Source organism: Giraffa tippelskirchi, chromosome 6, assembly GCF_054371585.1.
Source record: "Giraffa tippelskirchi isolate mGirTip1 chromosome 6, T2T-mGirTip1v1.2.pri, whole genome shotgun sequence".
Taxonomy (NCBI): Eukaryota; Metazoa; Chordata; class Mammalia; order Artiodactyla; family Giraffidae; genus Giraffa; species Giraffa tippelskirchi.
Window position 1 is genome coordinate 24,489,164 of NC_137280.1, and position 27,877 is coordinate 24,517,040.

The 27,877-nt window shown below is 38.3% G+C and overlaps 1 protein-coding gene across 1 annotated transcript in view; it reads left to right on the forward strand.

Moving 5' to 3' along the window:
• Positions 1–17,100, forward strand: part of TRHR (thyrotropin releasing hormone receptor) — a 553,356-nt gene extending 536,256 nt beyond the window's left edge. The window contains exon 15 of the mRNA XM_081503056.1: positions 16,126–17,100. Coding sequence (XP_081359182.1) covers positions 16,126–16,533 — 408 coding nt within the window. The 3' untranslated portion in view covers positions 16,534–17,100. The remainder of the gene's footprint in view (positions 1–16,125) is intronic.
• Positions 17,101–27,877: the final 10,777 nt, after the last annotated feature.

A 27,877-nucleotide genomic window follows, 5' to 3' on the forward strand; every position in this document is an offset into this window, starting at 1 on the left:
TGATGCCATCCAACCATCTCATCCTCTGTCACCTGCTTCTCGTCCTGCCCTCAGTCTTTCTCAGTATCAGAGTCTTTTCTAATGAGTCAGCTCTTCACATCAGGTGGCTAAAGTATTGGAGCTTCAGCTTCTACATCAGTCCTTCCAATGAACAACCAGGATTGATCTCCTTTAGGATGGACTGGTTGGATCTCCTTGCAGTCCAAGGGACTCTCAAGAGTCTTCTCCAACACCACAATTCAAAAACATCATTTCTTTGGCACTCAACCTTCTTTATTGTCCAACTTTCACATCCATACATGACTACTGGAAAAACCATAGCTTTGACTATATGGACCTTTGTCATAAGAGACATTAAATTTTAAATTAAATCTTTGGTTCATGAGCTGAGAGCCAGCATTATTTGGTTAATATTTCTCATAAGCTCATCAATAATTAGACGAATAACTTTAAAAAATTAGTCATAAATTACAACAATAATTTGAAAAAGGCTATATGGCATTTGTTGTTTTATTTCAAGTGTTCAACTCTTTAGTTACTAGGCAAAGTACAGTCAAGTGCCAAATCTAGTTCTGCCGCTTGCTTTTCTAAATAAAGTTTTAATGAAACACAGCAGTGCTGGTCATTTAGGTGCTGTTTATGGCTGCTTTTGTGTTACAACAGTAAGGTTAAGCAGCTGAGACAGAGACTATATGGCCCACAAAGGCTAAAACGCTTACTCTCTTGCCCTTTATAGTAAAAGATTGCTGACCCCTAAACTACTCCTATTTAAAAGTTTATCTTTAAAACTATAATATACATAGTAAGCATGCTCAGTCTGTCAGTCATGTCAGACTCTTTGCGACCCTATGGACTATAGCCTGCCAGGCTCTTCTGTCTATGGGATTCTCCATGAAAGCATACTGAAGTGGGTTGCCATGCCCTACTCCAGGGGATCGTCCCGACCCAGGGATCGAACCTGTGTCTCATGCATCTCCTGCATTGCAGGTGGATTCTTTTCCACTAAGCCACTGGAGGAGCCCCAATATACCTAGCATAGGCACTGGTAAATGGCAGATGTTGAAAAACAAGTGATAGATACTTAGTAAATAAGTATGCTTGAATTCCACAAAATTACTCAATGCAGAAAAGTTCAAGTTTATCACAGACAGGCTAAGTTAGCAGTTAGCATATTTCCTCCTTCATCTTGACTCTGTATCCCCTTAAACAACATGCTGAGCCTGTTCCATGGGAGAATCCTTGATTTCAATAGGCTCTAAACATGCAAAGTTAAGATGCAGAATGACAGTTTTCTACAGTTTCATAAGTGACAGAGAAACCACAGGTGACTAACTTTGACAGCAGGAGATAAGACAGAACAAGAAGGGCTGTCAAAATGAGATTTATATCTCTTGGAGGCAACCTTCACCTTACTTTGGTGAACATTAGCAGAGTATCAATCAACATCCAGTAATGGGAAATGAACTCAGCATGAATCATACTGAGTTAGCATCTCTTTAGCTCTTTACATTTCCTAAGTTCTTCATAACCACATAGCCAACATTTCTTTAATTCTACAGACTATTCCCCAGAAATTTTTCTTCAGCATAATTCCAGTCTGATCTATCATCTATGTCTTGGACACTGAATCTTTACACATTGATTTTAGTTTTTAACTTCAAGCTTTTTTTTGATGCCAAACTTTGCCTGAGGAGCTAGAGATAAAAATATGTACTCACATTATTCCCACCATCAAGACCTTGTGGACCAGGAAAGAAAAAAGATCCAAAATAAGAATGACATTTGCAATTAGGGCTAGAAGTATCAAACAACCACATGGAACTCCATGGATTCCATGTGGAATAGCCTTAGTGAATTTTTTCTTTATTTATGTAGTCATTTCTTTCCTGAACGTTTATGGCATCTACCAGGTGGAGACCTTCATGTTGTTCCTTGCATGTAAGGTAGAACAGCAATGTTCAAGGAGCCATCATCATTCTAAGGAGGTTTGTTATTTGTTTATTTTATAATTAACAACCAAATGAAGCAACAGAATCCTTTCAGAATGTGATTATTAGTAAGGAAATAAACAGGGAGAGATAGAAGTGACTTAGGGAAGGGTTAGTACTAACCACTCTCTCTACAAATGTTAACTTCTCTGGATCTCTGTCTCTTCGTCTATAAAGGGAATACCTATCTCATAAATACTATAAAATAACTCAGTAAAGCTCCCTGCATTATGCTTAAGACATGGGAAATCTCACCACTCTAATTGTAAAATTAGCTGTTGTTTATTGAGGACTGCTGGTCCTTTATGTAAATTATTTCATTCATTCTTTATACTTACTTCCATTTCACAGATGAGTAAACTGAGGCTTAGAAGTCTGGGATGTCTTGCTCAATGCCCCACAGCTAGAAAGAGGCAGAACTAGAATCAGAATCCAGCTATATCTGGCTTCGTAACCTGTTCTCTTAACCACTATACCAGCACTTCCTGGGCAATATCATTGAAAAAGGACTCTAAAGATGTAATAATCTATGGTGAAAGCATGGGCCTCATAGCACAGGGCCAGTATGCCATGGTTTGCATCATACACTTTGTAGATTCATTTGGGTTTCTAGTCAAATAGACAAAAAGCAGATAAATGTAAAGTGGCTCCATTCAGTTAGGTTAACTGCTGTTATTGTTAAGTTGCTAAGTCATATCCAACTCTTTGTGACCCCATGGACTATAGCCGGCCAGATTCCTCTGTCCCTGAGATTCTCCAAGCAAGAAGACTGCAGTGGGTTGCCATTTCCTCCTCCAGGGGATCTTCCCAACTCAGGGATCAAACCTGTGTCTCCTGCTTGGCAGGCAAGTTCTTTACCACTTGGCCACCTGGGAAGGTCAAGTTAGGTTAACACCTGGTGATAAAACTAGCAACCCTTACCAAGGATGCAGATTTCAAGTTAGGATAAGGAACATCCCCTTATGTTAGGAAGGTATAGTATATGTTACAACATGTTTCCATGACCTCCTTGCAATTAATCTTCAAACATATATTTTCCTATGTTAAATGCAGACACCAAGGCTCAGAAAGCTTTGAATGGTAATGACTAGTGAAGCTAAAATTTCAAACCACATCCTCTGATTCTCACTCTCAGTCCCATGTTTAACATATCAGAAAGTTAAAGTCAATGAAAACGCTGAATTTAGGGCTATACCTCCCCCATTCTGGCTGTCGCTGTGGGCTCTTATGGGATGGCTAGGTAAGTAACTCTGTAATTCTGGAGGGGCCCAAGCCTGGTGCGGGCTGTCTCTCCAGGGAGAGAAATGGGTAGAGAAGGAGTTGGCTGCCTTTCAGGTGCTGTCCGCCTTGTAATCAGGGACTTTGTCCAAGACCTTTAGAACAAGACAACGAAATGCCTGCTCAAAGTTTGGCAGCCCTCAGAGCTTTATTGCTGTTTAGAGACCACCTCCCTTCCCCTCCATCGCTCACACTTCACATTTTAAGACATTCTCATTGATTTCCCATCCCTGCCGGGTGAGCCCCTAAGGGATCACTTGTTTGTATTACAGTCGACAGTGTCACCCGTATGGGGCCAGAGAAGCATGGGGGAAATAAGATTGGGAATCTCTTCTTCAAAAAGAATCAATATCTTCATAGAAGTGAGATAGCCTGTAACTGGATTCCCAGCTCAGACCCAGCCAAGATGTCTCATGCAGAATTTCTAAGGTCTCATTCCAATAAGAAAAATGATCAAAGGAAGCAAACACACCCTCGGTGCAAAGGTAAGGAAACCAAAGTAAGACTTTTTAAGATAAGCTTTTCCACATGCTTAGCCATTTGCCAGTAATTTATCTGGAAGAGAAAACACTCAGAAAAGACCAAATAGGACACTCAATCCATGGCAGATGAACTGGTGCATTGTTCAAGCATGGCTCATAAAAGAATCACTGACATGTTATTTTCTAAATTGAGAGATGTCATTATAATTTGAATCCCAATTGTGCCCGCTGAGTTTTTCCCTTCCCAGCATGTTTCCAAATACCCACCTCCTGTGAACAAGAAAACATCCAAGCAACAGGAGGGAAGCCTGCTTTTCCTCATGTACGGTTATCAATACCCAAACCGCCCCCTGCAATAGTTGCCAGTACAACAGCAAGCTTTGCAGCTAATCCTCAGGTCTAGCTGCAAATGTTACCTAGCACACAGCTGCTTTCTACTCTTAGCAGAAGAGCCTGCAATCAGAAACATTCCAAAAATATGTTCCATCAGGACTTGGTATCACAGTATTAATAGGAATATCTTTGTTAAATGCTGAGACATAAACCATGGGTAGCACTAAGAATTAGTTTTGGGTGTTTTTTTTGTTTTCTAACCTTATCTGGGCTCTTTTTTTAAATTGAAGTATAGTTGATTTACAATGTTGTGTTAGTTTCTGGTGTTCAGCAAAGTGATTCTGATATATAAAGAATATATATTGAAGAATATATACATTCTTTTTCATATTCTATTCCATTATGGCTCATTATCAGATATAGAATATAGTTCTCTGTGCTGTACAGTAGGATCTTGCTGTTTATCTATTTTATATATAATAGTTTATATCTGCTAATCCCAGACTACTAATTTATTCCTCCCCAACCCTTTGGTAACTGTAAATTTGTTCTTTATGTCCATGAGTCTATTTCTGTTTCATAAATAAGTTCATTTGTATCATATTTTAGATTCTACATAATATAGAAGTGATATAATACGGTATTTGTCTTTCTCTGTTTGGCTTACTTTACTTAGTGTGATAATCTCTATCCATGTTGCTGCAAATGGCATTATTTCATTCTTTTTCATGGCTGGGTCATATTCCATTGTGTATTATATACCACATTTTCTTTATCCATTCGCCTGTGATTGGACATTTAGGTTGATTTCATGTCTTGGCTATTGTAAATTGTGCAACTATGAAGAGTGGAGGGCATGTATCTTTTGGAAATAGAGTTTTCATCTTTTCTGGATATATGCCCCAAATTGCTGGGATTGCTGGATCATAAGGTAACTGTTTTTAGTTTTTTGAGGAACCGCCATTCTGTTTTCCATAGTGGCTACACCAGTTTGCAATCCTACCAACAGTGAAGGAGGGTTCCCTTAAGAATTAGTTTTTCATTCTCCCTACTCTTCTGCACACAGAGCCTTCAACAGTTCCAACCTTTAAGCACACATTTTTGGTTTTTTGTTGTTGTTTTTTTTAATTTGGCTTCCCTTATAATTCAGTTGGTAAAGAATCTGCCTTCAATGCAGGAGACCCCAGTTCGATTCCTGGGTTGGGCGGATCCACTGGAGAAGGGATAGGCTACTCAGGCCAGTATTCTTGGACTTCCCTTGTGGCTCAGCTGGTAAAGAATCCATCTACAATGTGGGAGACCTGGGTTCGATCCCTGGGTTGGGAAGATCCCCTGGAGAAGGGAAAGGCTACCCACTCCAATATTCTGGCCTGGAGAATTCCATGGAATTTATAGTCCATTGGGTCACAAAGAGTTGGACACGACTGAGTGACTTTCATTCATTCATTCATTCACTTGGCTTTTTTTTTATTTTGCAAACTTTAGGGAAAAAAATATTTCTTCTCCAAATTCTAGGCATTATATTAAAGAGGATATGGAGATTTTTAAGTCAAACATACATCTCCTCAAAGTGTGGCTTTATTCTTTAGTGTATGACTTTTCTCAATGTCAGTCTTATCCTTTGTAAAATGCAGATAAAGTAAGGCAGTTGTGAAGAAAGTGCCAAGTGCATTGCCTGGTACACAGTAGGCACTTCATACATTTCCATTCTCTTCCTCTCTTTCATCTGCCAGTTCCTTTTGCTAGATCGGAATACCTTTCATTTTCATCCAGTTTTCTTCATTCCAGATTGAAACATATGAAGAAATACTGCACAGTCCCCTCCTCACACAGCCTCTCAGAGATTCTCAGAAAGTGAGGCTTGCAATCACTCAGGTCTCTCTCACCCTGAGAGGCATTGGTATAGTTTTGCCCTGAGCCCTGGCTCTACCAGCTGGAACAGCTCAACCTTCCACCATTTTTCCCCACTCTTCATGCGTCTGTGCCTCTCCCTATCTTTGCTCTTGAGAGAAAGTATAAGCTTTGAGGGTTCATCCCACATCAAAGTTGGGTGCAGAGTGTTGAATATTCTGCACAAGAGGTGACTCACACTTGGTATTTGGTGATGCTCAGTGATTATTCTGGAGAACTGGAGGAGTCACGGCAGAAAGGCCATATTGTGTTATACACAGAGGTGTGCCACCATGTGACACCAACTGTCACCGCTGCTCTTGAATCTCCCCCACAGATGGCCATCTCGAGGCTCTGCTGGCACACACAGCACCCCGGGGATGTAAAGTCTGGTTTTCTGTCCCCACAATCATCTCACTCAGGAAACAGCTCTGCTTAAAAGAGCTGAGGAAGTGCTCAACACCCATACAACAGTGAAGAAAAAAACTTTTCTTCAATTTCACTGGATACACCACACTTACAGATTTACACTTGAAAAGTCTTGTATCACCATTTGTTTTTTTCACTTAATTTCTCCTTCTCCACCCTCAGCCATCACCAAATACAACTACAGTGTCTCTACTGGGAACCCCTGCTAATACTTTCATGGACCTTTAAAATCAGAGTAGAGCCCAAAAACACTTCAAAATTCTTACCAGAATGGCTATTCTGAGTGGAACATTTAGATACAGTACTTGACAGGTGGAGTTAAGAAGCCCATGCCTTAGCATCCCTGTGTGGCTTCTTGTCAAGAAATCTGCAAGTAATCCACAACACAGGTTATGGCCATCCACAACCTCTCCACCATGAATCACCACTCAGACTTTATTCACTTTTATTATACTTTTGCTGACTTTGAGTTGATTCCAACCCCTTCTTCGGCCCCATCATTCAATTTTTAAATCCCATCAATGATCTCCCTCCAGGATATGAAACATTGATGATAACTGTCTTTTTTAAACTGTCTGTGAAGACAAAGTCAAAACAAAGCAGAACAGGCCAAAAGTGGAAAATTCCAGGGGCCCCCCAGTCAGTGTTGAGGCTCGGCTAAATTCAGATTTGCGTAATTGTCTAGTCAAGTTTTTCCTTCCATTGTGCCAATTAATGTCATAAAATGCAAAGGGTCATCAATCACATTGATCACAGGTCATCTGAGAGGAAAAATATTCCCAGTAACAGAACATCTTGTTAATATGCAGCTATACAGGAGAACATGTAAGTTCCAAACACAGAACGTATTGTTACCCTTCAAAGAATGGCATTAGAAAATTAAAGGCTAACTTTTATATCCATTAACCAACAAATGTGTTCAGAGGAAGTACACTTCTAAAAATTAGAGTATTCCAGCCAGAAGTGCAAGAACTAGAGCTCTTTGCTAATTTAAAGAGCCCTAACCCCACACAGACTTCCACAATTATATTTTAACGTTTGCAAAAAATATTTACTCAGTAATAATTCAGCTGTGCATGAACACATTTCATCACAGGCATGTGTATGAAGGACTTCTCCCAATCTGTTGTACAACCCTACGGAAGTTAGTTGTTGATTTACTTAGTTCATGAAGCCTAAAACAGAGCTTTAGCATTATAGAATGTGGGATCCAACCTGATAAAGAGCCTATTAAAAGTTAAAGTTACCTGTTATGATGCTCTTGATAATCATTCATTATAAAAGAAAAGTGGTAAATATTCTTCAAATACATTTGCTGATGTGGTTGTCACCTCCTGTTATATGACTGCCTTTTCAGTTCTAAGAAAGATTTTTCAAATTGCCCTGCAATTTAAATATTCTGCCACTAATGACAGCTAAGTGTTTAAGTGGGCCTTTTATTAAGTAATTTTTGTCTAACCATTCTTTTAAAACTTCTATAGATTCAGTTTTTAACTTGACAGTACTCCTGAAAAAGGATTCAATTATTTGCTTTCTTCTCCAAGTGACACCTGTATATCTTTCTATAATGCCATGTCTTCAAACAATATTGCAGTTATAATGAACTTTCAAAGAGAAAGAACAGTAGGTCTAGAAGCCAGGGTCCTGAGTCTAGAGAAGCACTGTGTTCTTAGTTAGCGAGAAGATATTAAAATAAATTCTAGTCATTTCTTCAACACTTGAAGAAACTGCATCACCTCTCTGAATGCAGCGATTAAGATGATTATCAACAGTCCCTGTGGTTAGGAGCTGAATGGAGGGATACATATGCCCCAGGGGCTGTTTCCCTTTGCCCGGTCATATGACCCCCCATAACAAAACCCAGTCATGTGAAAATGATCACAAACATGTCTGAATATTGTCTCATCATTAGTAACATCTAAGTTAGATTTGTGTGGAATGTTCAAATTGGAGAGATTTTTGAGAGAAAGCCAGATTGTCTATTTACTGGCTCAGAATAGGCAGTTCAAACATGTCACATGACCTGTCCAGTCTCCTCAGAGCTCAGAAGTGGACTGTGAAACCAAGATGCCAGATGCCCACTGCACGTTGTCCCTCACTCACATGCAGAAGGACTGTGTCACAGCCTTTATCTCCCAGGAGGGAATGTCTGGATAATAGCAAGACCCATGACCAAGCACAGGATTTTTTTCTGAATCATACACAGAATCAAAAATCAGAAAAAAAACTTTTTTTATCAGTACAAGAGTTTCAACTAAATCTTCCAGAGTACTCTGAGATATCAATCAATTGCCCATGACTTCCTAGATGGACTAATAAACTAATCTTTGATTAACCAAAATTTCCTCAGATTTTACATAACCAGATCCTCATAAGTGATATAGTATTAATTGAGCTATAACCCCAAAAGACAGAAGTTTCCATTTTATTTTTTATGCAATTTTATTACTTTTGCATTTTAAATTTTCTTGTTTGTATTTTCCCTAGGAAATGCATTAGTATGAAGGATTCTTGTCTGCCTTGTTATGACAATTTTTCTCTAATCAGTACTTCCTAAATGTAACACTCCAATTTGGGGGCAAAAATCATATGTAATTCCAGGGCTACCACTAATTCCTGCTGACATTATTGTTCAGTAGCCGAGTTGTATCCAACTCTTTGTGACCCCATGGACTGCAGCTCCCCAGTCTTCCCTGTCCTTCACAATATTATCCTTTCAAATACTTCATAAACAATTAGAAGGCTTCAGCTTACCATATATGTTGATTTTTGTAATTATCTGAAAGAAAGTGAGACTTAGAGTCAACAGACCTTAGTTTAATAACTAGCTTTGCTTTTATATGTGAGCTATATGACCTTATTACTTTGCTTTTCTGAGCTCAGTTACCGTTCATCAGTGAAATGGGACTAATAATACCTGTTCCACAGATCTCACTGGGACATGAACAGAAGATGGTTTAAGGGCAATGAAAGTATTTTGTTAATTCCAAGGAATTAAGCAATTAACTGCTATCAGGACTCCACTCAGGATTCAGGGTGTTGACAAGAAAGTGGCATTTTTTTCCCTGGATTATCTTGATCATTTAGATCAAGTACAGCTAAGAACAACAACAACAAAAAAAAACAGATATTTTAAACGTAGTTTTGTGTCTACACTTGAGAAGAGGCCAACCACACCACTTCTGCACTGGATTCTGTTCCCTGTTCAAGAACATAGCTCTTCCAATTGTCTTCTTTCTCCATCTGGATCATAAAATTTCCCCTCCCCATGAGGATTGTTCCCTAAGCAAACAAAGATGCTATAATGTCTCTTATCTTTAAAAAAAAATTGATTCTTCATCTCCCTCTGAGAGCCCTTCTGCTTTTCTATTCCTTTTCCCAGAAAAACTCTCAAAAGGTATGCTTATAACCTCTACCCATTTTTTCCATCTTCTCTTGAACCCACTCCAAACAGGCTTGCCTAATAAACGGAAGTTTTTATTTGTATAAATAAATAATACTTTTCTCCAAAAATGCTTATTTCCTCTTACTCATGCTTTTCTGTCTTGTAGTTGGTCTCTAAGTTTACAAGAGTAGTCTGAGAGGGTTGTTTTAACTGTTTATATTTTGTCTTTACTCTTTCTCTTTCTTGAATCCTGATCTGTAAAATCAGTTAGTACTTTTTACTAGGCATTATAGTAATAACTATCAGAAGTGGATAAATAAAACGTGTTATATACATAGGATGGAATATTATTCAGCAATAAAAGAAATGAAGTACTGATACATGCCACAACATGGATGAACCTTAAAAAACATTATGCTAAATGGAAGACACCAGTCAGACACAAAAGACTACATGATCCCAATTATATGACATGATCAAATACGCAAATCTATGGAAATAAAAGTATATTAGTGGCTGGGAAAGGTAGGGGGAAGATAGAGAGTTACTGTTAATAGGTATAGAGTTTATTTCTGGGATGATAAAAATGTTCTAAAATTAGATTGTGATAATGGTTACAAAACCCTTGAATTGTACACTTTAAGCGAGTGAACTTAATTATATGTAAATTATATCTCTATAAAGCAGTGTACAAGTTAATGTCATCAGTCGTAAGTCAAGTTGGTAGCCTGTTCCTCTGATATGTTGTGTCGAGAATGGCAGTTCACCTCTGTGGCCTTCCTCTAAAAACTCCATAACTTCATTTCAACCATGAAGAAAATATCATCTAAACTCAAGCTGAAGGATATTCTGTAAAATGCCTCACCAGTAATACTCCTCAAAACTATCAGGACCATCAAAACGAAGGGAAGTTAGAGAAACGGTAACAGCCCAGAGGAACCTGAGGAGATGTAATGACTCAATATAACGTTGTATCCTGAGTGGGATCCTGGAACAGAAAAAAGGGCATGAAATCTGTATAAGGTATGGAGTTAGCTAATTCTGTGTAAGGATTGTCATTAATTGTGACAAAGAAGTAAATGCACCATACTAGTATAAGGTCTTAGAAATAGTAGAACTTTGGTGTCGAGTATTTGGACACTGTGATTTTTCTATAACTCTAACACTGTTTTCTTAAAGGCAAGATACAAATGTTAGCTAATAGTTTTAGAACTTGTAGTAAGAGTCATAGTACTAGTACTAGAGATGGTAGTTAGGAAAACAAGTTTCCTCAGCAGCCTAGAATAGAGAACCTAGTTAGTCTCTGGCTTTTCACAGGCAGCACACACATGCAAAGTTACGCTTGAATCCACTCAAGGAGCCGTACGATCAACCTTAACAATCAGATAGACACCTATCCAGTTCACATCTTTGTTTAAAAAAATTTTAAAGGAAGAAAAGAAATACCTGAATAAAGTTTTTGTCTAGAGATTTTATAAAGATAACAAAATGATGTTTTGAGGATTGAGTTAAAACTTCCTTGTGAGAACTATATGCCACTTATTCCATATAATTATATATTGAAAGAGTAAAATATCTATTGGGTTAGTGGGGGAGGTTTCATGCTTATGTGCTTAGTTGCTCAGTCATGGCTGAGTCTTGGTGACTTCATGGACTGTAGCCCGCCAGGTTCCTCTATCCATAGGATTCTCCAGGCAAGAATACTAGAGTGGGTAGCCATTCCCTTCTCCAGGGGATCTTCCTGACCCTGTTTCCTGCATTTTCAGATGGATTATTTACCATCTGAGCCACCAGGGAAGCTGAAAATATCTATAGCCAGGGCTTGATTTTAAAGTTTCAAGCTGGTCCACATGAAAAAGACAGCCCTTCCCCATGGCGGCCAAGGACTGAGGCCTGCCCAGCTTAGACCCTCCTGTTCCCACCCTTCTCTTCTCAACCATCTCTGTAGGCAGCTTCTCAAGCTTAACACTATGTTTTACTTAACTGTTCTTATGACCTCTTTTCCTGGTCTTCAATATACTCTGCAAAAATGGCTGCCTGTTTCTTCATTGACTTCTTAGCTCCATGAAGCTGATGTTTTTAGAACTCAACACTCTGCGTCTCCTTTGGCAGCTGTCCTAACAGAGGGAATACCAAGTACCCCACAGAAAATGATGGCTTTTGTAATGGTTTCCACAAGCTTCCTGGAGAAAGAGGTCACTCCACTTCTTTCCATGGTCTGCAGTTGACACTTACACACTGAATTACTTCTGATCCTCATGCCGTGCTTCACTATCGCATGCCTCCAGCTTGTCACACACACTCAATCTCTGCAGTAACACTTGTCCTGTCTCTCTTTACCTTCAGATTTTGGCTTAACTATCACTAACACCAAACCCTCATTCACAATCCTCAACCCCAATATCCAGATGAGGGGCTCTCATAGAACCAAAACTTTACTCTCTCTTAGCATTGATCGCATTGTATCAGATTGTAAAATACATGAAGCCACTGGCAATGTGTCTCTGGGTCCCTGTCAAATCCTTACGAGCCAGAAGATTAACTGGTACCCAGTAGGAATGCAAATGAATCTCCTGAAATAAATGGATAAATAAATTCCTTCCCAATAAAAAATACATGATAAGATCATTTCCCCCTGAAAACTGTTTCATGCTATTTTCAAAGACCAGTAGGTCCTGGGGAAGAGGCTTCTGTAAAGAAGTAATCTTTCAACTCATTGCATATCCCATGCATTTCCCCAGCAAAATGTCAGTGCTTAAAAACAATGGCCCACTACAATGTTGTAAAGTAATCAGCCTCCAATTAAAATAAATAAATTAATTAAAAATTAAAAAATAAAATAACACACACACATTAAAAAAACAATGGCCCAAAGATATTTTCAAATTTGCATTTTTGTCACTTATTTAGAATCACAACAGAAATAAAACTTCAACAACCAACAGCAAAATTAATTGGGTATGAAAGACAGTCTCCAGGACATTTCCTGTCTAGGTGTTTGCTCCTATATTAAGAAACTATTAAAATCCAAGCTACAGCTACACTAAACACTTGTGAACATTTTAGAAAGTGATTAAATGCAACTAAAATAGTTCCCAGTGAAATTAAATGTATTCTCTATCAGCCCACTGGGGACATTTTTTCCTCTGGGTCAGTCATAGAAACATCGTTGTATTTGTTTCATTCCACACTCCTTAAAATTTTTAAAAATATATTTCAAAAAAAAAGCTGAAATGTATTAAGGATTCATTTGACTAACTAATCTCTATTTAAAAGGGATTTTTAATGTTAAAAAAATTAAACATTTACAAAAATTCTCTACCAATACATTGGAGTGTTAAAACACAGAAAAGGATCATGTTTACATATTTTGAAATAATTCTTTCTATATCTGAATTTATTCAGCATTGATTGAGGGCTATCTTATGTCACGTGTGTGTGTGTGTGCTCAGTCGTATCCGACTATCTGTGATCCCGTGGACTGTAGCCCACCAGGCTCTCGTGTCCTTGGGATTTCCCAGGCAAGAATACTGGAGTGGGTTGTCATTTTCTTCTCCAGGGGATCTTCCTGACCCAGGGATTGAACCCACATCTGCTGGCATCTCCTGCGTTGCAGGCAGATTCTTTACCTACTGAGCCACCTAAGAAGCCCTCTCTTATGTCACATACTGAATTAAATCCCCAGGGAAAGAGAAATGAACAAACTTTACTCATGTTCTGAAGAAAGTTCACCATCTATTGGACAGGTGGACAAATATAACTCATTGAAATGAAAAGTGTGGGGAGTGATGCCGAAGTATACATGGGGAGCACATGGCAGAGGGGCTAACCTAAAGACTGACTGCTTTCCTCTAAGGCAATGAAAGGTGCTCCCTCACTCATATTAAGGAAAAACGTGTAGATAGATATTAAATGTGCATTTAGTGTTTTACCTGAAAATTTTGTAGGGAAAAAATAAACAGATAAAATTCAATCTTAAAGTTCAGAAATTTAGCAGCAATAAGTAAGTTGGAATTATACTTAGAAGAAGTTGAATGTTTTGGGCACCATATGGGGATAGCATAGTAGAAATCTCATTAATGAAAATGAGTTTCACAGCGAGAGAAAACTATAAAGAAAAGAGCATGGGCTTTGGCGTAAGCAGACTTAGCTTGAATCATGACTGTCCTTTACTAGCTATGTGTCTTTAGACAAATCACATAGACTCTCTAAACCTCAATTTCTTCATATGCAAAATACTAGCTTACACATTAAGCATTAAATAAGATCATGTTTACATATCTTTATGACAGACCATTATAAAGACTCAAATGCTAGCATTCCAACTGTAAATTAAGCCAGGGGCTCAAATATAGGATGCTCAGTCCTTGGCAAGGAGTGGGAGGATGTTGGCAAGTGTGAAGCCGTGGCCTGATGTCAGAGAACCTGAAGTACCAGGCAGTGGACAAAGCAGAGATGTGAGTGATGATGATGATGACAAAGATGATAATTACTATGGCTCCTTCCAAAGCTTAGAATACTTATCACTGAATTAAGCTTTTAATTTCCTAGGATGAATTGAAGTATTTACTCCTAATCTTCAAAGTCAGCTTAAGAAAGAGCAGGCTTCCATTAACCTCTTGTCTGACTAGATTCTCTTTATCTCTGAAAGAAGGCAGGATCTCTGGAATGTTTTACTTGGTATTATATTAGTCAATGGGAATATCACTTCCTACTGAACAACTTCTGTGCCCCAGTAAGCCAAATATAAAATGTAATTATCCTACCTGCACTGAGTCAGTAGGACAATGAACAGTGATCACCCAGGGCATGAGGTAGAGCAGGAGATCTTGGGGGACATTCTTCAAGGGCAGGGAGAGCTTCAAGAAAGTGATCAAATGGCCCTGGAAGCCATGGAAACACAGTAACTTGAGACTGGGTGGATAGATAGTACTTGGGTACCATTGCAGAGAAGTTGTAGGAGCTATTAAAGAAAAAGATATTAGTGGTTCAAAAAGCTATAAAGGCTATGCATGTCCATAAGTGGGCTTCCCTGGTGGTTCAGATGGTAAAGAATCTGCCTGCAATGCGGGAAACCCGGGTTCGATCCCTGGGTTGGGAAGATCCCTTGGAGAAGGGAACGGCTACCCGCTCCAGTATACTGGCCTGGAGAATTCCATGGACAGAGGAGCCTGACAGGCTACAGTCCATGGGGTTGCACAGAGTCAGATAAAAATTAGAAGTTTTACAGCAAATGGTATTTGGAGAGCTCAGAAAGGAGACAACTGCTATAGAATAATAGCAAGAGGAGAACATTAGCCCCACAATTCAGGATTTGTAGGAGTGCCTGGGATGGACAAGATATAGTTAAAGGGTAAGACAGAGTCCCAGAATCAGAAGGAGTACTAGTGTGGAAAAGGAAGGTATTCTAACAGAGAAGAGTAAGATGGATTCTGTCATCAGGATTCAGTACAAGGAGCTGAATTTATATTGGATACTAATGACAGAGTAGATCTCTAGCTGCGGAATCCTTATTTCTACACAGCAGGATCTCTCTTGATGCCGGAACAAGCTAGAGGCTGGCAGTGGGGGCTTCGGAAAAGCAGCTGGGAGGTTAAAGGAGGAAGCATCAGTCCCTCCTATTTTAAGTATTTTCAAGTTCAGAACAACTAGAAAGTCTGGGCTGAGGAAGCTGAACTTTTTCAAACACCGCAAGGGACTAAAGATAACTGAAAACTGATTTTAAAATATGTGAAGTGTTGCTCTTGAAGAAAAGGTGAGTAAGATGGGATTGGATCCAAGGTCTCCTAATGCTTACCGCGGACACTTCGCATGCCTTGGGTCACATTCTCTTAGTCAGACTGGGATTTCAGCAGTGACTTCATGGCTATCGGGGGTGGTCCCTACTCGCAGAGAACATTGAACTTCAGGTATCCACTGTCCTGACTGTCTCTCCTCTTCTCTGCCTCAAGGTTCTCTCTAAAGCCCCCAGAAGTTTCCAGGCAGGAGAATCATGGAGGTACAGGGCAATTTAAATAAGGCACCTCTCAACAAAGGGCAGTTGGTGAATAAATGCCTCCCAAGCTGGACAAATGATCCAAATATATCACTTGGCCCAAAGTTTTCCACAGTGGGAGCTGTCAAAAATACACATTATTTTGGCTTTTCCTCCTCTGTCACTCTGTTCTCTGTGCCTTTAATCCTGCTCCCTGGGTTCATCTCCCAAATAAACTGCCCTCACCCAAGTCCTTGCCTTGGGCCTAAAGTTTGGAGGAGGGCAGAGGGGGAGTCGTCTTATTTTCATACTTTGGTCCTGTTTTGTTTTAATTGGTGTTTGCACTGCATTTCTGTTTCTCCATAGGTCACCAAGATGCTGGCAGTGGTTGTCATCCTGTTTGCCCTTTTATGGATGCCCTACAGAACCCTTGTGGTTGTCAACTCATTTCTCTCCAGCCCTTTCCAAGAAAATTGGTTCTTGCTCTTTTGCAGAATTTGCATTTATCTCAACAGTGCCATCAACCCAGTGATTTACAATCTCATGTCCCAGAAATTTCGTGCGGCCTTCAGAAAGCTCTGCAACTGTAAGCAGAAGCCAGTGGAGAAACCAGCTAACTACAGTGTGGCCCTAAATTACAGCGTCATCAAGGAGTCCGACCATTTCAGCACAGAGTTGGATGATATCACTGTCACTGACACTTACTTGTCTGCCACAAAGGTGTCTTTTGATGACACCTGCTTGGCTTCGGAGATAACCTTCAGCCAAAGTTGATTGATGGAATGGAGAAAATGGATGATAAACAAAATGAGAATCTGTGCAGTTATCAACCCAAGAGAGGAAACAGCCAATACTCGTATGTGACGACAGAGCAGACAAATTCTTTGCCGATGCTCTAATCAATCCTGGCCCAAGGTACTCTATCCCATGAGAATGATTCTGTTTCATTCTCATATCAAAAAATATACATCATAAAAAAAATTGAGCAGATCTGTGAAAGATCCAGATGGTGGAAACTTTCCATTTAATTTGAGACGTTTCACTGTATATTCTGGGGCTGTGAATTTTAGATAAAATCAAGGCATCGACTTACCTATTCAGTATAACTTTATCAAATGTATTTTCTCACCCCCTCCAGATTATTTATACATTTGAGAATTTGGCAACAAGAAAAATTTTAATGTTTTCATTTAGCATTTCATTTTAATAATATACAGTGCTGTCTTCATGAATATCTGAAACCACAGTGAAATATAGAAAAAAACATTTTATTTGTTGAGTAAAAATGAGATTTCAGACAAATATATTCACTGTTTGAAAAATGTCATAACACCTATAAAATTGTGAGTTGATTTTTTATATTTTACAAAGTAGATGGTCATCATTCAGCTTTAGTGTAAATAACCAAAACCTCAACATAACCAAAATTACTGAGAAGACATATAGATTTGATATTTAATTAAGTCCAGTTCTGTACTCTTCAAGCCTTCAAAATGATGGGTAAGACAGGAGAAATAACTCAATTAAATAACTGTGAAGATACAAAAACATAATTAATATTGAAAAGTATAACCAAGACAAGAGCAAGGTTTTACTTTTTCCTCTGAAACTTTTAAGGAAGAAAATCCTATTTTTGAGCATTCCCATGTATAAACTACTGAGACATATCAAGCAAATCCTTCTAGCTGAATCTAGTTTAAAAGTCTGAAACATTCTCAAAAACTTAGTTGCTGTTCTAAGTCAACCAAAGACTGACTATTACACTTCCAGATGAAGACCCCACTGAGCATTGTAGTCACTGGATTTTAACTTGTCTGCAAGTGTCTTTCCTGCCTGCCTACTTGTCTTTTGTAGGTTCTTCTTCTTTTTTTTTCAAATGCTTGTGATTGTGATATTTTGTTTACAGATTCTAAACCAAAGCAGTGAAAAATTTTGTCAGCTTTATGTTCGATAGAGCTGAAATTGATTTCATCTCACTGTTAATATATCTTCACAGTTACAGCTTAGGCCTGCTCTTCTATTCCACTGATTATTAGAGAGATGTAAATATGAATCTCTCAGGTCCTACTTTAATCCCTTTCGGTTGACTCATCTACTAAGATCTGGCTAATCAGTATCTCCCAGTGTCAAAATGGCCCTCGGTGTTGATTCAGTAATAGCTGAATTTTAATGATTGGGTTGAAAAGTACTGGGTACTTTTAAGTGCCAGCAAAGACTGGCATTTTCCCTCTCCAGGGTATATCCCTACCTGGTGGCTTTTTTCTGAAACCTATTGCTAATGATCATTACCCACACAAACACCTTGTTTATGAGGAATATATCACTCAGTTTTGGAAACTTCAGCTTTTAAATGCCACTTCATGGAGACTCTGCCATCTAAAACCTCAATCCCAAATATGCTTTGGTGAAAATTGGCCTCATCTACTCCATGAAAACATTCTTATCCTGTCACTGTGGCAGTAAAAAAATGCAAGCAAACATTTATAGGAAATACCCTAAAAGTCTATATGCATGACACTAAGAAATCTATTTTAACTGACTTTTCATCCTGGATTAAATTTTCAATTTGGAATCATATAGATAGAGCACTAGAGTGACCCAGCCCCAAATCACACATGCATGTGTGCGGTGCATACAAAGTTACTAACAAGGGAGATTGTAACATGCTAGATTTTTTAGATAACAGGAAAGAACTAATGTCTTTGAACATCTATTATGTCTCAGGCATGCGAGTAGATATTTAATCAACATTATCTTCATCACAGTCTCACTACAGCTGTGATTTTCTTATAAGACCAGGGATCAGGGATTAATTCCCTAAACTGTGTAGATGTTAGGGAGAGAAAATGAAGAAATATCTTTCTTTTTTCTTTTCCTTTTTTTCAAGCTAGCATGCTGATTAACATTCTTGTGACCTGATGGCATAAGTAATAAAAATATATATATACTTTGCAGAATGATAATTAGATGTTGAAAAATATTATGATTAGTTTTATATGTTAGTCACAGAACATAATATACTCTTCCTATCTTTGGAAGCTTAATATATGGGCTCAGTTTTTATTTTAATGCTTAAAAAGTTATTTGCTAATAATCTGTTAGTTTTAGACCACATGAGAAATTCAAAAGAACACAGTTCATAGTGTTTCAACTCTAAAGTAAATGCCATTATGAAAAACACAGTTCATAGTGTTTCCACTCTAAAACAAATGCCATTATGAAGTTAAATGTTCCCAAGCAATATCCAATATATATTTGGGTTTACACAGCACCGATCTAACTTTTTAAGGTATTCTTTATTCTGTACTAAATAAAAAATATTGCCTTAAATAACCAAAAGTTAACAATCAACTGAAAATAAAAAGCTAGATTAAAAATTGCTGAAGGAGTGAGGTAATGTTATTAAGGCCTCACCTAATAAAATTCCTCGAGTTATTTTATTAGTTCCAATTTCATTAATTGCTGAGTGTCTTTGGTTCGATCTTGCACCTAAGGTAATTAGGTAAAGGGCACAGATAATTAATAAAACAAGCAGATATAAATTTCCACTTCAGACTTCTCCATCAGTATTATGAGTATATTTCTAGAACTTCTCTCCAACACAAATATTCTAAATGATGAAGAGAAATGAGAAAACTGTAAACTCTACAATTATTCTTAAACAACCCAAATGCATAAAACAATGTAACTTGACAATAAACTAAAACAAATGGCTGCTTTGAGCTAAACAATTAGTTAAATCAAAGGAAACTACAGTCATAAAACTTAAGTGTAACTAAATACTAAACGGATACTTGAATTGTTTCATTTTTATAATGAAATAACAATGAGGACATATCTTAGTAATGCTGAATCCACATGGTTTTGAACTACTCAAAGAATCAGAGTTACATCACTGTTATTGTTGTTCAGTGTCTAAGTCATGTCTGGCTCTTTGTGACCCCATGGACTGTAGCATACCAGGCTCCTCTGTCCAGTATCTCCCGAAGTTTGCTCAAATGCATGTCCATTGAGTCAGTAATGCTATCTAATTGTCTCATCCTCTGCTGTCCCCTTCTCCTCCTGCCTTCAACAGGGTCTTTTCCAATGAGTCAGTTCTTCACGTCAGGTGGCCAAAGTATTGGAGCTTCAGCTTTTGCATCAGTCCTTCCAATGAATATTCAGGGTTGATTTCCTTTAGGATTGACTGATTGGATCTCCTTGCAGTCCAAGGGACTCTCAAGAGTCTTCTTCAACACCACAGTTCAAAAGCATCAGTTCTTCAGCACTCAGCCTTCTTTACGGTCCAACTCTCACATCCGTACATGACTACTGGAAAAACCATAGCTTTGACTACATGGACCTTCATCAGCAAAGTGATGTCTCTGCTTTTTTGTTATGCTGTCTGGGTTTGTCATAGCTTTCTTTCCAAGGAGCAAGTGTCTTTTAATTTCATGGCTGCAGTCACTATTCATGGTAATTTTGGAGACCAAGAAAATAAAATCTGTCACTGCTTCCACTTTTTCTCCTTTTATTTGCCATGAGGTGATGGGACCGGATGCCATGATCTTATGTTTTTTGATTTTGAGTTTCAAGCCAACTTTTTCACTCTCCCCTTTCACTCTTATCAAGAGGCTCTTTAGTTTCTCTTCACTTTCTGCCATTAGAGTGTTATCATCTGCATATATGAGATTGTTGATATTTCTCCCAGCAATCTTGATTCCAGCCTGGGATTTATCCAGCCTGGCATTTCAAATGATGTACTCTGCATAGAAGTTAAATAGAAGGGTGACAATATACAGCCTTGATGTACTCCTTTCACAATTTTGAACCAGTCCATTGTCCGGTTCTAACTGACCTGCATACAGGTTTCTCAAGAGGCAGATAAGGTGCTCTGATATTCCCATCTCTTGAAGAATTTTCCACAGTTTATTGTAATCCACATAATCAAAGGCTTTAGCATAGTCAGTGAAGCAGAAGTAGATGTTTCTCTGGAACTCCCTTGCTTTCTCCATGATCCAACAAATGTTTAGAGTTTGACCTCTGGTTCCTATGCCTTTTCAAAACCCAGCTTGTATATCTGGAAGTTCTCAGTTCACACACTGCTGAAGCCTAGAGTGAAGGATTTTGAAGATAACCTTGATAGCAGGTAAAATGAGCACAATTATGCGGTATTTTAAACATTTGTTGGCATTACCCTTCTTTGGGATTTGAATGAAAGCTGACCTTTTCTAGTCCTGTGGCCACTGCTGAGTTTTCCAAATTTGCTGACAAAATGAGTGTAGCACTCTAACAGCATCAACTTGTAGGATTTTGAATAGATCTGCTGGAACTCTGTCTCCTCCACTAGTTTTGCTCATAGTAATGCTTCCTAAAGCCCGCTTGACCTCACTCTCCAGGATGTCTGGCTCTAGGTGAATGACCACACCATCGTGGTTATCCAGGTCATTAAGACCTTTTTTGTATACTTCTTCTGTGTATTCTTGCCACTTCTTCTTAATGTCTTCTGCTTCTTTTAGGTCCTTACCATTTCTGTCCTTTATTGTGTCCATCCTTAAATGAAATGTTCCCATGATATCTCCAATATTCTTGAAGAGACCTCTAGTCTTTTCCATTCTACTTTTTCCTCTATTTCTTTGCATTGTCCATTTAAGAGGCCTTCTTATCTCTCCTTGCTATTCTCTGGAACTCTGCACTCAGTTGGGTATATCTTTCCCTTTCTCCCTTGCCTTTCACTTTTCTTCTTTCCTCAGCCATTTATAAAGTCTCTTCAGACAACCACATTTCTGTCTTGAATTTCTTTTTCTCTGGAATGGTTTTGGTTACTGCCTTGTGCACAGTGTTATTAAGCTCCGTCCATAGTTCTTCAGACACTCTGTCTACCAGATCTAATCCTTTGAATCTATGCATCACCTCCACTGTATAATCGTAAGAGGTTTGATATAGGTCATACCTGAATGGCCTAGTAGTTTTTCTTACTTTCTTCAAATTAACCCTAAATTTTGCAATATGGACCTCATGATTTGAGCCATAGTCAGTTCCTGGTCCTGTTTTTTGCTGACTGTATAGAGCTTCTCCACCTGTGGCTACAAAGAACATAATCAGTCTGATTTCAGTATTGATCATCTGGTGATGTCCATATGTAGAGTCATCCCTTAGGTTGTTGGAAGAGGGTGTTTGCTATGACCAGTGTGTTCTCTTGACAAAACTCTTCTTGCCTTTGCTCTGCTTCATTTTGTACTCCAAATTTGCCTGTTATTAGGATTATATCTTGACTTCCTACTTTTGTATTCCAATCCCCTAAGATGAAAAGGACATCTTTTTTGTTGTTCATCCTAGAAGGGGTTGTAGGTCTTCATGGAACCATTCAACTTCAACTTCTTTGGATCAGTGGTCGGAGTATAGACTTGGATTACTGTTGAATGATTTGCCTTGTAAATGAACTGAAATAACTGTCATTTTTGAGATTGCACCCAAGCACTGCATTTCAGACTCTTTTGTTGACTATGAGGGCTACTCCCTTTCTTCTAAGGGATTCTTGCCCACAGTTGTAGCTATAATGGTCATCTGAAGTAAATTTGTCCATTCCTGTCCATTTTAGTTCACTGACTCCTAAGTTGTCAGGGTTCAGTCTTACCATTTCCTGCCTGACCACATCCAATTTACCTTGATTCATGGACCTAACATTCCAGGTTCCTATGCAATATTGTTCTTTACAGCATTGGACTTTACTTTTACCACCAGATCCATCCACAACTGAGCATCATTTTTGCTTTGGCCCAGCCATTTCATTCTTTCTGAAGCTATTTGTATTAATAATTGGCCTCTGCTCATTCCCAGTAGCATATTGGACACCTTCTGATCTTGTGGCAGGCGGGGGGGGGGGGCGCGCTCATTTTCCAGTATCATATCTTTTTGTCTTTTCATAGTGTCACGTGGTTCTCATGCAAGAATACTGGAGTGAGTTGCCATTTCCTCCTCCAATGGATCATGTTTTGCCAGAGCTCTTCACTATGAACTCATCCATCTTGGGTGGCCCCGCACAGAATGGCTTATAGTTTCATTGAGCTACATATGGCCCTTTGCCACAACAAGGCTGTGGCCCATGAAGAGATACATTACTCTAAACTATGTTAAATATATAGACATGAAAGAAGAGAGAAAAGATTAATTTTTGGAGAAAAAAAGAAATTTTAAATAGTTTGCCCATGGCTCTATGAATTCTGTAAATAATATATTCAACATTATTTACATCTCCTGCAACTCACAAAGGAGTTGGAACGTTTTTTCATGGGCTAAGAGAACTGGGTGTAAGTTATGGACTCACCACAGAACAACCAGTCCATCCAGGTTCTAAGAACATTTATTTCTAGCGTTTGAATCACTTGTTCTCCTTGGAAGAAGCAGAGGATGAACATCTTTAGCAATTTGTTTTCTGTTTATCTGTAGTTGTCCATAGTAAATAACGATCAGAACCAAGATTTGGCCAAGTGAGTATATTTTTAGAGTAATACACATGAAGAAGTCTTACTGTACTCTGTAGTAATAAATATATTCTTCTCTCCTTCTCCACCTCCTGTATCAGACTCGTCTCTTTCCACAAATAATGGTTTTCCTCAGAGCAGTCAGTTATATCTGACTTCATTGAAGCCTAAACCTGGACATGAACTGTCTTAAGTAAACGTGGATCAAAGATATATATTCAAATCTTTCAAATATATATATATCTTATTGCTCTGAACAAAAACTGATGTTTCTAAAGTTTCTATTTAAGTTATGTCCTCATTTTCATGGGGGGGGTGCAGTCATGTGCAGAGTTGAGCTGTTTGATATAGATTTTTCCCTCACAGATTAAAGTAGAGGTCAGGCATTTCAGAGCTTCATTGAGAAACCAATAAAAACAATACTCCACATGTGATGAACTGCCACAGAAATTTAAGAAAATAAAAGGCTTTTCCCATTTCTAAGAATTTCACAACCCAATGAGGAAACTATATTGACTTCCATGACAAATCAATATGATATCATCTCAAGATAGAACAGTTTGGCAATATTTAGAATATGAATTAGAGACATCAGAAGTGTTTTAAAGAAGCAATTAAGATTATTTAGGTTGTGATTCTATTTTATGAACTATAACTGGAAGTATTGATTAATGTAATTCTTAACTTCATTGATCACAAGGGGGAAAAGGTTAGATATGACCCTGTAATATTTTTGTTTTTGTGTTTGATCTATAATTTCAAATTATTCAGCAGAAATGTTCATTTACAAGACTGTCCCCTGGGGAACAGTTTTGTTATGGAGATGATTAGAACCAAATGGACTATTCTAATATAAACTAAATTATATGGTTCTGATTTTAATATTCAAGTAATCTCTTTGAAAAAAGTTGCCAAGAATGTTTGTAGACAATGTTTTCAGACCTGTTTACATTCTTCTACACCAAGCACATTTATGGCAAATCCAATATGAGGTGATTGATTTATATTTTAGAAATTATGTCTGGAAAAATTAAAAAGCTGGATGAAATGGTTCACCTGGGCAACACATTGTGAGAGCTGTCAAATCTGGATCCTGCAAGAAAACAAAAAACAGCTTTATGGCTAATAAACAGCAAATCCACAGCAAAACCACCTACATATCCTTGTGGAGGAGCATCTGTGTCAAGTCCATACTACACGTTCTCAACTGATATAATGGAAATAAAAGCACTTAGAAAATTATAAAAGGTAAATGAACGGGATAAACAATTCAGTTGACTAAAGCTCCTGCAACTTACCTGAGCCCCGAAGCAACACCCAGAAGTGATTATTTCATTGCTCACAGAGCAATGGCCTTAGTTTTTTGTCCATGTGGCTATTCTCTGACTTGCAAAAAAGAGAGAATGAACTTTCTCAAGAATGTTATGGACTGATATTGATAAAGATGGAGACTTTCCAGAAAAGAAAAACATACAGTATGGCAGTAGAATAAGATGTCATTTAACCACAGTTCTTAATTCAGAAGCCAGTAAGACCATCTGTATCCCTGAGATGGCCCAGAACGCCCTCATATGAAAGCTAAATGTTTATTCCTTAGCCAAGAATAAGAAACCACTCCCACTTTAATATACATAAGAATTATCTGAAAGCTTATCTTAAAATGTGCTTTATTTGACCTTGCCCCCAAATTCTTCTTTATTAGGTAATTTTGAAGCCTGTGGTCCTCTGACCACACGTGAAAACATTAAAAATAATAATAATAAAATACACTTTAAAAAAAGAAAGCCATTGAGTCATGTCCCCAATGGAGATCTTCGAGGCTCTTATTTATCATAATTCTTAAAAAACAAACTATATGAAAAACTCTTCGAGAATACGTCTATCATTGTTGTATTCCATGAATCATCTAAACTTGGATAATGTCCCTAAGTGTTAAATATAGGAATGAACCAATGAATTCCAACCTATGCAATACATTTTAAAATTTTCTGTTGATATCCAATTTGCCTCTAGATTTGTTTACACAATAAGAGAACTAGTTCTATCTGGTTTTTATTTTTTAAACAGCTCTTGGGGCTTCCCAGGTGGTGCCAGTGGTAAAGAATCTGCCTCCAATGCAGGAGAGACAGGAGAGATGGGTTTGATCCCTGGGTCAGGAAGGTTCCCTGGAGTAGGAAATGGCAAACCACTCCAGTATTCTGGCCTGGAAAATCCTATGGACAGAGAAGCCTGGTGTGCTATAGTCCATCAGGTCACAAAGAGTCGGACATGACTGAGCACCCAGGCCATCCATCCATCGCTCAGCTCAGTGAAAGGTACTACGTTAAGTGTGCTAGATGAGAGTCGAACAATTTCTTACATATGCATAGTGCTTGCTGATTTCAATGGCACTTCCACATCCTAATTTAATAGTTCAAGACTGACACATTGCCTCTGCCCTCAAGAAGATTACAGTCTAGTGATAACATATTAACATGGAAATGTAAGAAATACAGAATACATATTTGGAAGCCAAATTGTGTGATTTCAGATTACAAACAATTGAACTCTTCAGAGGAAAAGTGGCATCTTTGGCACTTGGGGTCATTAAGGAGGACTTTGCAGAGAACACAGGACTTCTTTCAAGGATATGTTTGATTTAGGTAGTTAAAGGAAAGACATTTCATGGGAGAGAAATAAGATAAATGAGCCTAGGAAGATACAAATAACGTTTAGAGCAAGGCTCTGGATGTTAAGGATATGCGTCCAAAGTCCATTTCATGGGAGATTAAAGCAGCAGCCTGTCCTTTAATATTTGCCACCACCAATAAAGCTCCAAGAAAAGGAAAAGTAAAGGAAGTCAAGGACCTACATGTGCTTGTATTTGAGGAAATATTCCCCTATACACTAGAATATAGAGTTAAACACATATAGGTCAGCTTTGTTTATTATGTATAGAAGCTCTGTTACACTATTTGTCTTGTAAGCATTATAATTCTTAAAGTATTCTTTTAAGTCTTAATTTTTGAAGTGAAAAATGTGTATATATATGTGTATATACATATATACCTTTGTTTCTAATCTATATCATATCATCACCATACATTTTTAAATATTTATACCTGTGTATATTATTCAGGGGTCCTTAACAACTCTGGATTTATCCAATTATGCCAACCATAGACATCAGAGCTAGTTCAGGGACCTAGACCCTTCATAAACTTAAGCTTCAAGATTAAATTTGTATTGACAAGCATGTAGTAATTAGCTTCAGATTACTTGTGACAACATCGTGGACTTGCATGTTGCTCTTGATGTGCTCCTGAATGTGTTGGCCGCCTTCTAGCAGTTTTAGAATGTTGTATGCTGACTCATTTCATCACCCGGGAATTAATCTCTGTGTCCTTGTGGGACAAAGACTCTTCTTTAAGAAAGTACAGCATTATGTGCTCTACTGTGAGAAACTGTGTGTCTGTTCCAATCTGTGTATCGTGAGCAATAAAAGCATCAAACTGAAAGAACTGGCTCTTTAGTTTTCTTTGTCTTCCAAATATTTCATTTTAGTGCAATTTGACTCTTAACCACCTGCTCAGAAAAGCATTAGTGGCACCCAACATGTACCAGTGTGGTTTTATGAGATGATTGTAAGTAACACAGAGATAGATGTTTCCCATTTCAATAGTAAGTTTAATGTGTATTGGAGAAAATGTGACTAGCTCATCAAATTCACAGTGTCAATGATGTCAGTGTATTGACTGGATGTGGATACTGTGCGTAGTCACTCAGTTGTGTCCTACCATTTGTGACCCCGTGGACTGTAGCCCACCAGGCTCCTGTGTCCATGGGGATTCTCCAGGCAAGAATACTGGAGTGGGTTGCCATGCCCTCCTCCAGGGGATCTTCCCAACCCAGGGTTGACACTAGATAAGACAAAAAACCAAAAAAATGTGGTTTAAACAAGCGGCTAAGCCGTGGACAACGCTGAAGTAATTGCTTCAGGTGTCTGTCCCCTTTTGAACAATAGCAAAATAAACTCAGATACTTGTGTGCATAATTGCAAAGCAAATTGCTCCATTACCTTTGTTGGTCCACGTGATCTCCAACTTGACCTGAAAGAGGCAGGGCAAAAATACACAGACTGTAAATTTCAACTCTTGTAGAAGTGAATTTGGATCATTCCTGGGGCCACTGCTCTAGCATACAGACTCCATTTGATAAAGTTTATCTTGCCATGTACAAGAAAATGCTTGCTTAAGTAAATCTCAAGCTTTGCTTGAATGACCTCAATCTTTCACACTTTGAGAATATGAGAAAAATAAAAAATACCACTTGAAGCACTGAAGATTGAGTGAACAAGAGTAGGTTGTTTGAATCATCTTTATTCAAGAGTAAAACAACCTTGCCGCTACTACCCCTATCTGCCTTCCAAAACGTTTGTTCTTACATTATGAGGTGCAGCACCTTCAGCAATGTAAATTTTCCTCAATCCCCCCAGGTAATTAGTTTAGTGGGATTTTACCAAATAGCATAGTCCTCTTTCCCAAATCTCCTAAAAATGCTGTGAAAATCAATGAAGACACGTTTTTGCTCACCATGGTCAAGTAAAGTGCAGTGACTAGCACACTAACTGGCACAAAATGGACCCTTCAAAAGTACCTATTAATGGATGTGAATAA